At 33.3% G+C, this 12,925-nt stretch overlaps 1 protein-coding gene across 2 annotated transcripts in view; it reads right to left on the reverse strand.

Annotated features, from left to right (window-relative positions):
- LOC125060938 (cGMP-dependent protein kinase, isozyme 2 forms cD4/T1/T3A/T3B) overlaps positions 1-12,925 on the reverse strand; it is a 119,930-nt gene that overhangs the window by 68,263 nt on the left and 38,742 nt on the right. For both annotated transcript variants that reach the window (XM_047666062.1, XM_047666063.1), the window contains exon 2: positions 11,670-12,365. In XM_047666062.1, the coding sequence (XP_047522018.1) occupies positions 11,670-12,154 (485 nt within the window). In that variant the 5' untranslated portion in view covers positions 12,155-12,365. The remainder of the gene's footprint in view (positions 1-11,669; positions 12,366-12,925) is intronic.

Consider the following 12,925-nt stretch of genomic DNA (forward strand, 5'->3'; position numbering starts at 1 on the left):
AGGTTGTGAGTTCCGCCATGTCCCAATCACTTGATCCTATTGCATTTTATGAATTGGACGATGCGGCTGAATATATCCGCTTCATACTAAATTATATTGATGTCTATCACGACATCAAGTATCACAAACACTGTTCATTAGCCAAATTTATAAGGCCGATTGTCATAGGTAGAGGAAATAAATTGATTTATTAATAAGAAGGTCAAATTTAATTTATATTAGAAGATATACACCTATAATACTAATAGTCTAAGCATGACACCTCGGAGTGTCTATAGATAGGTACCGGTAGATAGAAAAAAATATTTTTTCTATCTACCGGTACCTATCTAGGCCGGCCATCTTAGATATGCTCCTATATCCTTCACTACCTGATAATGGCCCATACGCTCAAGGTGCTTCAGCCAATGAAGAATGCAATGGTGAACAGATTGGAGGAGGAGCTGTTGCAACTGAAAGTCAGCAACTGGTGGGCAAGTGGCACAGAACAGCGAGCGGTAGAAGTTTCTCGTTTCATTTTGGTTCGCAAGCGGAATGAGTAACTTTTTTTCACTGAAAATATTTACGACACGTAAATCGTCTAGTAGCTTGGCCTAAACGCGTCGACAATTGACATACCAATAACGTATTAATGACATCATTAAACTAAAAAATATCTGAGTAATCAATCGAAAATGCAGCCATGCATTGTATGCATTTAAAGTAATTTTAAAACAAGATTTCTCGCATTGCCATCTTTGGGTCACTACAGGTATTTCCACTACCTTTATTTGTTCAAGTTGATGTTACTTTCACTTACTTAGAGGCTTTGCAATAATCTTTTTTTCTGGTAAAACAAATTTGCAATTAGAAACTAGAGAATTAAATTTCATATATTGTTTGTTACTCAATTGTTTTCACACAATAAATATTCTTAAAAGTAAAAACTAAAAAAGCTCGTTTTTAGTTTTTTTTTAATTTTTATGTATTATATATCTTTTATATCTGTAAAAAATATAGCCTATGAAACTCAGGGTCATGTAGCATACTAATTTTCTTTATAATATTATATATGACGTCGTAAATTCGATATTATGTAAGTGCGATTACTTGATATGATATCCTGTCTGAAATAAACATTTTCTAATTTCCGCTCTAATTTTCTCTTCACAAAGTTATCGACAAATAATCAGTACGACATTGAATTATACATTACTTTATATAGAAGTTAGTGTATGAAACTTAACATGACATGACTTCATGTTATCAGTAACCCCAAGAACATTACTCAGCAAGTACTTTATATACAGAGCACATTTTATTCATCAGTTCTGTTTATAACCACGAACTATTTATTGCAAATGATCTAATGACCCATACTAAAATTTCCCGACATCCGAAATCAATAAAACAGATGAATCTGGTTTTTTATTACAAATATTACGGTTTTTAAATAAATATTATATTATAACACAAAAAAACTGCTATTACTACCTTTTAGTTTGGGCCTCAGTAGGTGATGAGCCTATGCGCATACGCCGGCGACTTTTTGGGTCCATGGTTACTATTTAGTAACACGCATGTTGATATCTTTTGATTATACACCATAAGAAGGTACGTATATCATGTCACAATCACATGTTGAGGACGCCCATAAATCACATAGAAAAATGGTTTGACAAGAGTATAATTGACACTTTAGAACAAGGGTCTACGTTTTCAGTATGCGGGGTGATTTTCGTGTCTCTATTTGAAACCAGCTCCCCTGGATAATATGGCACGTGTCTCTAATCTGCCACTGATTAAAAATTATTAAATCTGAGATCTAATCAACTCATAGGTCTATTTATTATAATCTTCGAAATTATGGAGGTATTAATTAAAACATTATCTCAACGGAAACCAAAAGAAATTGTTATTATGTAAAAACATGAAAATTATCTGCACAATAATTAGTCCAACTGATTAAAGTACTTTATAAGGAGCATGCCCCAAATTAAATTAATTATGCAGAATTAACCAATTAACTGTAATTAAGTCTCGATAACAACTCTTCAGTATAACTAAAGCCTCCACTACCTAATCACCTTAAGAGCGACATTTAGTTGAAACCAAATTACGTTTTCAAACAAATGTTTACGGCGAATACGGTTTGATGCAAGCGGTTTTTATTTTAAACTGGTAAGGCGGGTAAGACCCGATAGGTGAGATAATTATGCAAATAAAACAATTTGTGTATTTCCAAGGAGAGTGGTCGGATAAGAAACAAATTCACATATGAATATGTAATTTTAATTGGTGTTACTGGATAACGAAATATTTGTTTCTGAAAATATTGATTTCTCGCACAAGTCCATATTTAGTTAAAAGTTTGCAAAACTGATAAATCTGTCGTAAGCTTCTCAGCTTTGAGAATTGTCAAAAATGAAGTAGGAACTTTAATTTAATGAGATTTATAACAGGGAATAACAATAATTGTATGTCACACTATCCCGAAAAGAAATATAAAAACAAATACATACTCGTATTTTGAGATTGTAAACATTGTATAAGAAAAAGAAAGAAATGCATAAAAAATATTGTTCCAAAATATCCTATGATGAAACATTAGTAAATTGACAGGACAAAATAATGTGCTTTTAAAACACGGAGACCCTAAACAGTACCTTCCAACAACACCCAACATGGCTGGTTTTATATAAAAATTGAATAAATTCCCATATTTAGTCACCACTAACAAAATTTATTGTAATTACCGTATCAATTATTGTAATGCCAGTATTTCTATATACAAAGTTGTCAAAGGCAAAAATAGTCATCAAGCTAAGTAAACTAGACTTGTTGCAATAGTTATGCTAAATATTGCCTCCATACCTTCCTATGGTAATTTAGGGTAATATAAACCAATATCTGCAAATGGTATGAATACTATTGAATATGTTTACAGGTTTAATCATAATTTCAAGTCGAGGTAACCTCATTCGAATTAATTATATACAATTAGGTTCGTCATTTGAGTTATCAAGAACTATCAGCAAGAACAAACCTTTTTAAAGATCTGTTCAAAAGCTAATGTGTATTACCTTTCATCTAGTAATTGCTAGCCTAGTAAAATAATGAACGATATCAGTTGCTTTTACTATTATTATTAAGCCTTTATTGCCGACACCCAGTACAATATAATAACAATTATTTAAGTTACATAAAAAAATACTTAATTCTAATAAATAAATAAAACTTAATCTAATACGTCACTTGACCCGTTTTAGGTAGCCAGCGTGTCCTGTGACACATAGGCCTCTTCCAGCTGTTTCCATTATTTTCTAATATTAGCTCTTCTTGTCCAAGTTGGGCCTCCTATTATCTTTATATCGTCTGCCCATCTCTTGCTCTGACTTCCTCTTTTCCTTTTTCCATCGCGTGTTTGCCATTCTGTAATTATTTTTGTCAATTTCAACCTGCTATCTCTCGTCATGTGCCCAGTCCAGCGCCATTTCAATCGCCTTATTTTCTTTATAATGTCTTCTACTTTGGTCGCTGATCTGATCTCTTCTGCTCTTTTTCGATGTCTCAGTGTTACACGCGCCATGCTTATTTCCATTCCTCTTTGGCATGTTCTCAACTTTAGAAGGTGTTTCTGAGATAATGCCCCAGTCTGGCAGCCGTATGTAACACATGGTAAGATACATAGATTGAACACCTTTTTCTTAGCTACCATTGGGAAGTCTTTACTTTTAAGTACTTCCTTAATTGCTTTAACAAATATGCTATAAAAATGTAAACAAATAATTTACCAAAAAACATTAATTAAATATTCTTTTCCTCAGCGGTAACCATCAAAGACAAAGCGTGTTTAGAATTTTGTAATTGGCAGTAATAAAAAAGTCGTTAAACTTTTTCAATGAAAAGATAGATTCAAGTTGTGACAACGATAAGGACGGGCTAAGGTTATCAGTCCGCCTTGAATCAAATTGCTAACAAGCGCTAATCTCAAGTCATGGGAAGAGTGTCCAAATACGAAAACTTAAGCAAATAATTCTAGACGATATGAAAATTTCATGAAATCGTATTGATAATATTAATTCAAAAGAGGATTTTACAACGAATAAATATTTTAATCACTCTCGTATTTGAGGGAAACCTACGGGGCCCAGGAATAATGCTGACGAGGAAATTGCTGATGGGGAATTACCATCTTCAGTTATCAAATGCGTCTTTGGCCCAACGGTGAAATTTCCAAAACGTCGGGACATTCGAACCAACAAAAATCAAAGAACAAATATAAATATAATTTGCGCTTTCTCCAGAAATTAAGCCGGATTAATTATCCCTTACGTTAACACTGACTATCCATGTTGATCAATAAAACAGATTTATAACATGCCCTAAGACAAAAATCTACACCTCAAACATTTCCATATACCGTGAACACAAAAAGCGAAAACCTATTTGAACTTTTTGTAGTTTAATTAATTTGAAATGTGTTTGAAGTATTAGCATTTTAGGCTTAGGCTGGAATTTTAATCAATGTGTATGCAATTAACACGTAATCTTGAAAGAAAAAGTGAACCTTAATTTTCTTGACACATAGAATTTATTCGCATGTTGCGTTATATTCTTTTATGGACATAGAACATACCCCTTAATGTAACATACACCTAATTCCAACGTAGTTATTTTAAGAGAATTTTTTTAATAATACATCTTTTATGTATGATTCATATTGTTTCATAAACGCCATAAATGATACACGATCTATGAGAAGTTTGAGAATGTAATTAGATTAGGGTTTTCCATTTCCCGTGCCCGTTTACGAAACTTCGGTTTAGTTTAAATTCGGAATACCAAGGTCTACAGAAAACATCCCGCATGATGCGCAAGAGCATACTAATGATCCATTTACGACGATTTAAAGCTAATAAGATTTTTGGATTGTTACGATAAACCTATCGCGAGGCGAATTTTAATTGCGGCTAATTTTGTGTCTGACAAATTGTTTGCTCTTGTGAAAACGACTATTAAGCAGCAATAAAACGCACTTGCCATTTTAATTTATGATAGAATATTCTGATCGCGAATTCTATTGCCTTTGAGACGTAAACAAATATATGTTCTTCAAAAACGCTTACTTCAAATGTAATCAGCTTAAGATCTAACGACAAAAAACGAATTATTACATTAAATGTAGTAAAAACGGATAGTCTCGCTTTCGATACATTATTTCATCTTCATCTCTGTAATTGTATCATCTCCTTCTTTATCTTTGCATCTTAACAGTGCTATATTATCATTATTTATGTTTAGCATTACATACTGGCAAGGGCTATTATATACCATAGAGTAGTTAGGATTAAAGAGTCTTTGGTCAAAGTATAAAATGCTTACGGTTGTTCCCAACTAGGTTGGATTCTTGATGAATTGCATACGTCCATATGCAAATCAACAGGATTTCAGAAAAATGATAAAAGTTTACGACTGACATTGTTTATGTTTTGTAAATATCATAAGCATTAAAATCATTCTTTAGTTCCCCATTCGTTTCATATTTTCCTCTGTTTTACTTTTATTGCTGAGATAAAAGACATATTTAACATTTACACGTACAGAATTAGTGTTATCAAGATTAATTGGAGTATCAACTGTGTTTTTTATATGAACATTATTTTTAATACTAAAATCTCCAAGGTCTATTCTTAAAGCCAAAATTTATTCATATCCATTATTTAAGCTAGTTAAACAATTTTCAATATATTTTTTCTTTACAGGCATATAGGTCATCAGCTATTTACTTCACAATGTTAGTTTATCTTTTATTTTATTAATATTCTTATTTGTATAATTTTCAGCGTTACATGTAATTTTATTTCAGTAGATTTGGTTATGCATTTCTTGCAACTTTTTTTTAGTTATTTTCCTAAGTTGAATGGAAAAGATCGGTTGTTAGCGATAAGGCCGCCCATTGCATCCATAATAATTTATATAACGTACCGTAGTTTGAATTACTAAAAAATGTTTGACTTAACAGTAGAAGTATTAAATGCGCACAGAAAAATTCAATGGTCAGAGCCGGAATTCGAAAGTACGTCTTAAGACGGTCGCGTCTAGCTCCTAGGCTAACAGCACATATTTTTGAATATAAGGTAATCGTACACCAAATTGGCTTATGCAAAATGTCAATGAAAATTTACCGTGTTTTGTTTCGTGTTTCAGAACATGTTACGTCCTATCAATGAAATGATAAAGAAGAACTGCAAAGTGGTCCAAATTTCCTTTGAGATAACACTTTAAGGCCATAATTTCCATATCCAAGTGAAAACCTTGACGTTAATAAGTATCGATAACGTAAGTGAATGCTAAATTATTGGTTACCTGAAGGCACCTTGCAGAATCCTTATAATAAAAATGTAATTGAGGATGTGTATAGATAAAACAATAACTTTACAGTTGGTTATTTGAAGCAACAAAATTTCACGTTTATGGCTGTTTTATGTTTGTATTCTTCTTCTACCTGTTAAATCTTTACATCTTGTATATTTAACTCATTATTTTTAAACACTTCTACTAATTAATTTAATACGATGCCACATGTTAGAAACCTCTTGTTTTTTAATTCAGCCAGAAAAAAAATATTGACAGTATTATAATAATAAAGTGTTTATCAGCCATTTTAATACTAATAATAATTACGATTTTATCAAAATTTAGTATTTTCAGCGCTGTTAATTGCGAATAACATAAAGCGTCAACGTAAAAGAGGCTATTTGCTTTGTCTTTTCGGTATTATGACAGGAGATAAAAATTTCGCTCAAGTTCAATCAGTATAATTAAATTAATAAAAGCACCCCCTGTAGTTTAATGATTGAAAAATTAAGTGGGCTTAAATAATTAATAATCAATATATTACAACTACTGTATTACTGTATGAAACCAGTACGATTTTAATAATAAAATAAATTATTTATAATAAAATAAAAATATAATTTATTTATATGCAAAATTCACAACAGTTTAACATAAATAATATACTTTATATTTCTCCAGTAGAAACTACAGAGCCGCGGTGAGTCGCTTGTGAATAATGTGATACGAGCAAGAACAGTCAACTTGTGTAATTATTTGTGTATGCCGGTTCTCTTTGAGTATCATTAAGTCTCTCGCTTGTTGGTTTATAGGCCAATTTATAAGTATATTACAAATTAATCCTTCTTAAGTACTTACTTGTTACTTAAGTACCAAATATGATCACGCGATGCTTCCAATGTCTTCATTTCGAAAGTAAAATTTATATATCAGACACTTGTTGTTCGTCTTGTGAAAAATTTATATTGGTTTAATAAACGAGCAGTTTTGGCCATGGTTTCATTCGAGTCTCATCCCTGAGGTGGTAGGTTCGATAGCTGGCTGTGCACCAATGGGGTTTCTTTTTATGTGCGCATTTAACATTCGCTTAAATTCTAACGGTGAAGGAAAACATCGTGAGAAAACACGCTTGCTTTATACCCAAAAAGTCGACGGCGTGTGTCAGGCACAGGAGGCTGATCACCTACTTGCCTATTGACAAATGATCATGAAACAGATACAGAAAACTGAGGCCCAGACCTAAAAATAATTAAGTGCCACTAATTTATTTTAATGAACCGACAAAGACTAGAAATACACCACTGCTTGCAGTTCCTATTACATTTCATTACACTAAACATTCTTTTATCGGCTACCTATACAACCCTATACAACGACTTTTTTTCAATAGACATTTAATTCCCCTCGCAGCTCTTTAAAAAAAGATATCCTTAAAACACTATCAGACATTTAATGTCATTAAATCAAGCCGTTTTGTAGCCTGTGATTACACACATGCTTCAGTTACGCACACATATACACACCCAGACCTTACACGCATTCTCTCTCTCATATTATTGTTAAGACTGTTTCAGCGTTTCGATATAAAAATTATTTTGTATTATAGTTAAGCTGTAAGGTTTTTCTAAATAACGGGTTGAACATGTTGCCTAGAAGAGATCGCTTGTACGTGATGTGGCCGCACATTGCACTCAGCGTTTAGATTTAATACTGATTTTTATGGTTACTGATTTTTTAAATGAAAATAAGTGTAAATAAGTAACTATATTCTTTCTTAACCCGTATAAGATTTATTTTTTATTGATATCTTCTTCTTTTAGTGCCCTCTCTGGAGGTTGCTTGCAGTCTCTTGAAGCGTGTCTTATCCTGTATCACATGCAGCAACTTTTCCGCAGTAGCAATACCCGTACACTCTCTAACGTTGCGAAGCCATGATTTCTTCCTTCTACCAACACGCCGTTTACCCTGGATTTTACCCATTATAATTAACCAGACCTTCTAGATCCAGCTTATACGAAGCAAGCGGCGTTAGCACCACATATCAAGTGCTTCTAAGGCGGGTATCTTCTTTAATTGTCCAAGCTTCACAGCCCTCCAGAATAAATATAATATTTATTAATTTTTTCATACATTTGCATGTGTTCTCTGTGTCGCTAAGTAGATCTTATCAATAAGATGTACAATGCCTTATTGAGTTGTGATGGACGCCATTGGAGATAATTCATTATTTACTAACGACAGTCTCGTGACTGCCAAACATGAAATTTGTTTTAGTAATTTGTATCGTATAAGTGTTAAACTATACAGTAAATAATGTTAAGGATTTTTAAACAAACGCTAGTTATGAAATAGGTATATGGGTTTATTTTTCTTAGGAAGCGAGCTGATGTCCACAGTGTTATCTGAGTAGACAGATGTATTATTGGATCCCGTTCTTAATAAATTTTTTTATAAATAATACCAATTCTACTCCCCTGCCATTGTGTCCAGGGACTTTTTCTAACTCTAAACTTCACATCACACGTTTCGCGAAATACGCCCCGGCCACATCGGTAATATTTTTGTTTACAATATTCATGGGCGAGCCGGGGCCGTTCTTAATATTACCAATAGACAATGTCAAAATATACAATTGTCTAAGGGTCGATTCGACCAAACTTCAATTTATACACGAGTAACTATACCAAGAATAATCTATTCCATGATTTTAATCTCGAGTAAATCCATAGTCATTTGTCCACGTAATCATTAGTATAATTGTGCTAGGAATAACAATACGCGAATAGCAAGAGAATGGTGAACGAAAATAAAACTCGGCAAATAAATGTTGTTCTACAACGGGACAGTGTAAGAGCATACATCATGTCAACTCGATTTTGCCGTATTATAGTGTGAAAAAGTAGCTTTTAACAGGTGTCAAACGACAACAAAAAGTTTTTATTTCTTGTTTGTTTGAGGCTTTCGTCTAAAAAGGAACTTCTGTTGAGCCCAGTTGAATTTCATTCTAATATTATAGAAAATAAAAAATCTAAAAACAAATAAATAAATAATGAATTGTTTAAACGTTTCATTATACAATGCTAGACTATTAATTTAGTGCGTTGCGTTGACTTGATATTAAAACACAGAATACATATTTGTGAAATGACAGAAATCAGCTGATTGGACTGACTGACGCCATTATTCTAGGAATAGCTGTTATTCCGTGCGAAACGGCGGTATAGTAGCAATTCCCGAATAAGCCCACAATTCTTAGAATTTGTAGTTGGTAAAACGTAAAATTGATTTACTCTCGATTAACTGACGATTTATTCTAAGATTAAGATTTACTCTTGTTTGGTCGAATCGACCCTAATTCAATTTCATTCCATGAGTCGTTTAAATTACTATTCCAAATTCAAATATAAACAAATAAATAATAATCCTAAAATGTATGAAATTCTAATTTGAAACTCAGTTAAAAAGGACTGTAGGAGCAAGCTATAAATTGTAGGTGACATTAAGCATGAAAAAAATATTATGTCTGTGTGGCCGCAGTTCACATTGATTTTGTCGTAAAACCTTATTTAACTCAACCTTCATTGTATTTTACCATTAAATGCAAATAAAGTTGATCGTAAATAAACTTAATGGAATACAATTCTATGAAAAATTTATGATTATCGCAACATCAAACAGAGCGCTAAAAATTTAAATTACGTATGCTTTTTAATTAATAATAACTCATGAGCTATGTCAAATAAATGTCTCATGTTTACAGACAATTATTTAGCATAGGCACAGACTAAAATATCATGTCAAATATTTCATTTGTTTTTACACAGTACATTGTCGCTCGTGTTTTGTTTTTAAACTTTAGCAAAACTTATCTGGCTTTTTAAACAATTTGCTTTTGTTTTCATACTTATTATAGGTACTGGACATAACAAGTTTAATGCTTTCATTTGTACAATAGGTCCGAGTTTCGTCCACGGCCATGTACGCCATTTTTCATTTTTCATTCATCATATAATAAAAGACAATATTGATAGAAAAATTCGATATCTGGCAAAACAATAACTTTGAGTTACGAAGCACTGAATACTTTATTACCTACTTGCCTTAATATACCGAAAAAAATACACAACATGTCTGTCCAATGTTCGTTGGGGTAAGAACTTTATGAGTTAATCAATTTTTAAAAAAAAAAAACCTTGTAAACAAAAAAAAACGTATTATTGTAAACGTAAAAAAAACAAAAGTCTTGGCAAAGTCTGAATAAAACCAAGTTACTTGTAAGTTATGTAAAGAGAACGACAATTTTAATGACTGAAAATGCTCTTTAATTAAGATAATTAAATGAAATACTAAACATTCTATGACACGTATGTAACATTAATTACAATCTAATATAAGTTCCGTTTGGCATTGGCCAGTACTGTCGTGATTGTGGTCAGATCAGACATTAAAAATCGGTTTGCATTTCCAAGAATTAAACGATCATTAGCAGCGAATGTCCATTTACGAAATGGCTTTGAGATCATTTTGCTTAAACTCTTATGATATAATGTATAGGTCAGTCTCACTATAGTCAACTAAGTAACTAAGGGCCTATTTTTGTATTTGCCCCAACTGTCAGCTAAGAAACTAAAGAGCCCCGTTTTTATATACCCCAACTGTCAACTATGACACTAAAGTGGCTCTTTTTTGCCCAACTTCTACGTAGTAAATGTATATATTATGTATGCTATTTGTCGTTGCGCCCTTTTATGTAGCATATTTATCTACAAGCCCGTGCCAGCTATTTTAAGATGCTTGAAACCAGGTGCAATAGTGTGCAGTATTCATTTACCACGATTTACCTTCAGGCGTAATTATTTGTTAATTAATTCATTATTATTATACACACTACAATATTGTACAAAGTATATTGTTTCCTCGACTTTCAACCTTTTTTGATATGACCTATCGTGCACGCCAAGCAACAAAGTATTTCTTGAATGCTATATCAATTATAAGACAATTCTACTTTATGGACAAATTACATTGTCCTACTTCTAAGTTTTTTTAGACTTTTAGAGGTTCCTCTTACGTATAATAGATTCATATTGTTATATACGTATGAATAATTAATTGGTTATTCTGTGGTAGTACCTTTCAATCCGTTCCTAGAAATTACGTTTTAGGAGCTACTAGTGACTCGTGACGGATAAAAAGCGTGACTATTTAGTTTTAACAATTTGTGTTTGTATAGGTTTTATCCTTTGGTTTCAAGGGGACTTGTTTACAGGCTAGATTGATAACCTACAAGTGTTTTGCAGATTAGATGCGATAAAGAAACTGGTACTTACGTCTCGTTCTTGTCATAGATAGGGAACGTCTGATGCGCCAAATCCTGGAGCGACGAACTCGTTTGCGGCTCAGCGGAAATACCCTGGGCCCTCTGTTTCCTTGGTGCCCGCGAACCTCTTGTAAACTGCTGGTATGGAAACACGCTCTGGAGTTTATCCAATTGCGAGCGCAAATCCAGCATTTCTTGATCACGTTGTTTCAGCAACGCCTCCAATTCCCTTATTCTCTCGATTAGCGGCGCCATATCGTTGGACATCGCTGCGTTAGCGACGCAATTCTCTGAATCTGAATTCATTGCGGTCGGGGTCCCCATTATACCGTTGGGTTCCTCTCTATATGTCTCGTCTAAGGCTCGTCTATCGCCGTTGACCGTGGGCGCCGTGGTAAGCGCACCTCCTCCTATATGTATTATCCCCCTCGGCTCATCGTCACCAGCTGTGCGCTGTGACGATCCAAAGCAGAGGGTGTCGAAACACACGCGCATTCACCCGGCTAGCGAGCACGGAACTTTAATCACTAGGATTATCACTTAAAGTTAAACGTTACACTGCACTACACTGTGTCGTTCGTGGCAGTTAGCGGGATTGACAGGATGTGAGTGGGTACTGGTGCGCGTGCGTCGCGTCTGCGGTCGGCGGAGTGTGTGATAGCGTGCTGTTCGGCCGTCAGTCAGCCCCGCGTGCCTCGGCGTCGCCCTGTAACAATACAAAATGCTATCAGTATCAATGATCATCTTAATAATTATGAATGAATGGTTTTATATAAACACATATAACTTCTTTGCTATATTGCCAGACGCCCTAATTTTGGGGATTCATATTACTATAATATATAACAGTGTGTGGCGTAGTGATTAACGCAAATTGTGTATAACATTAAAGATTCCCGGTATAACAATCATTTGTAGGAAGAGAAGGTCGCTCAACTATTTGGTTAAAAAATTGGAAAGACGACAGTCGCAGTATATCTGTCCATTTTTATAGTAACAAACATACCGATATGAGCATAAAGAATGATATCGCTAACAATAAATAAATAGTTTACATTGAAAATTTGTTTCAATAAGAATTATCTTTATCGACCACTTGGAGTAGATTAAAAATATATATCATGATTATCTATTGTATATCTTCATATTACTAAACTATTAGTGCTTGCATATACAATTTATTAGTTATCAACGCAGCTATGGATTAAAATGTTTATATATTTTTATTAATGTCGTTATCGAGTATAAGATATGGCTGTTTATTTT

The sequence above is a fragment of the Pieris napi genome, chromosome 22 (assembly GCF_905475465.1).
Source record: "Pieris napi chromosome 22, ilPieNapi1.2, whole genome shotgun sequence".
Classification (NCBI taxonomy): domain Eukaryota; kingdom Metazoa; phylum Arthropoda; class Insecta; order Lepidoptera; family Pieridae; genus Pieris; species Pieris napi.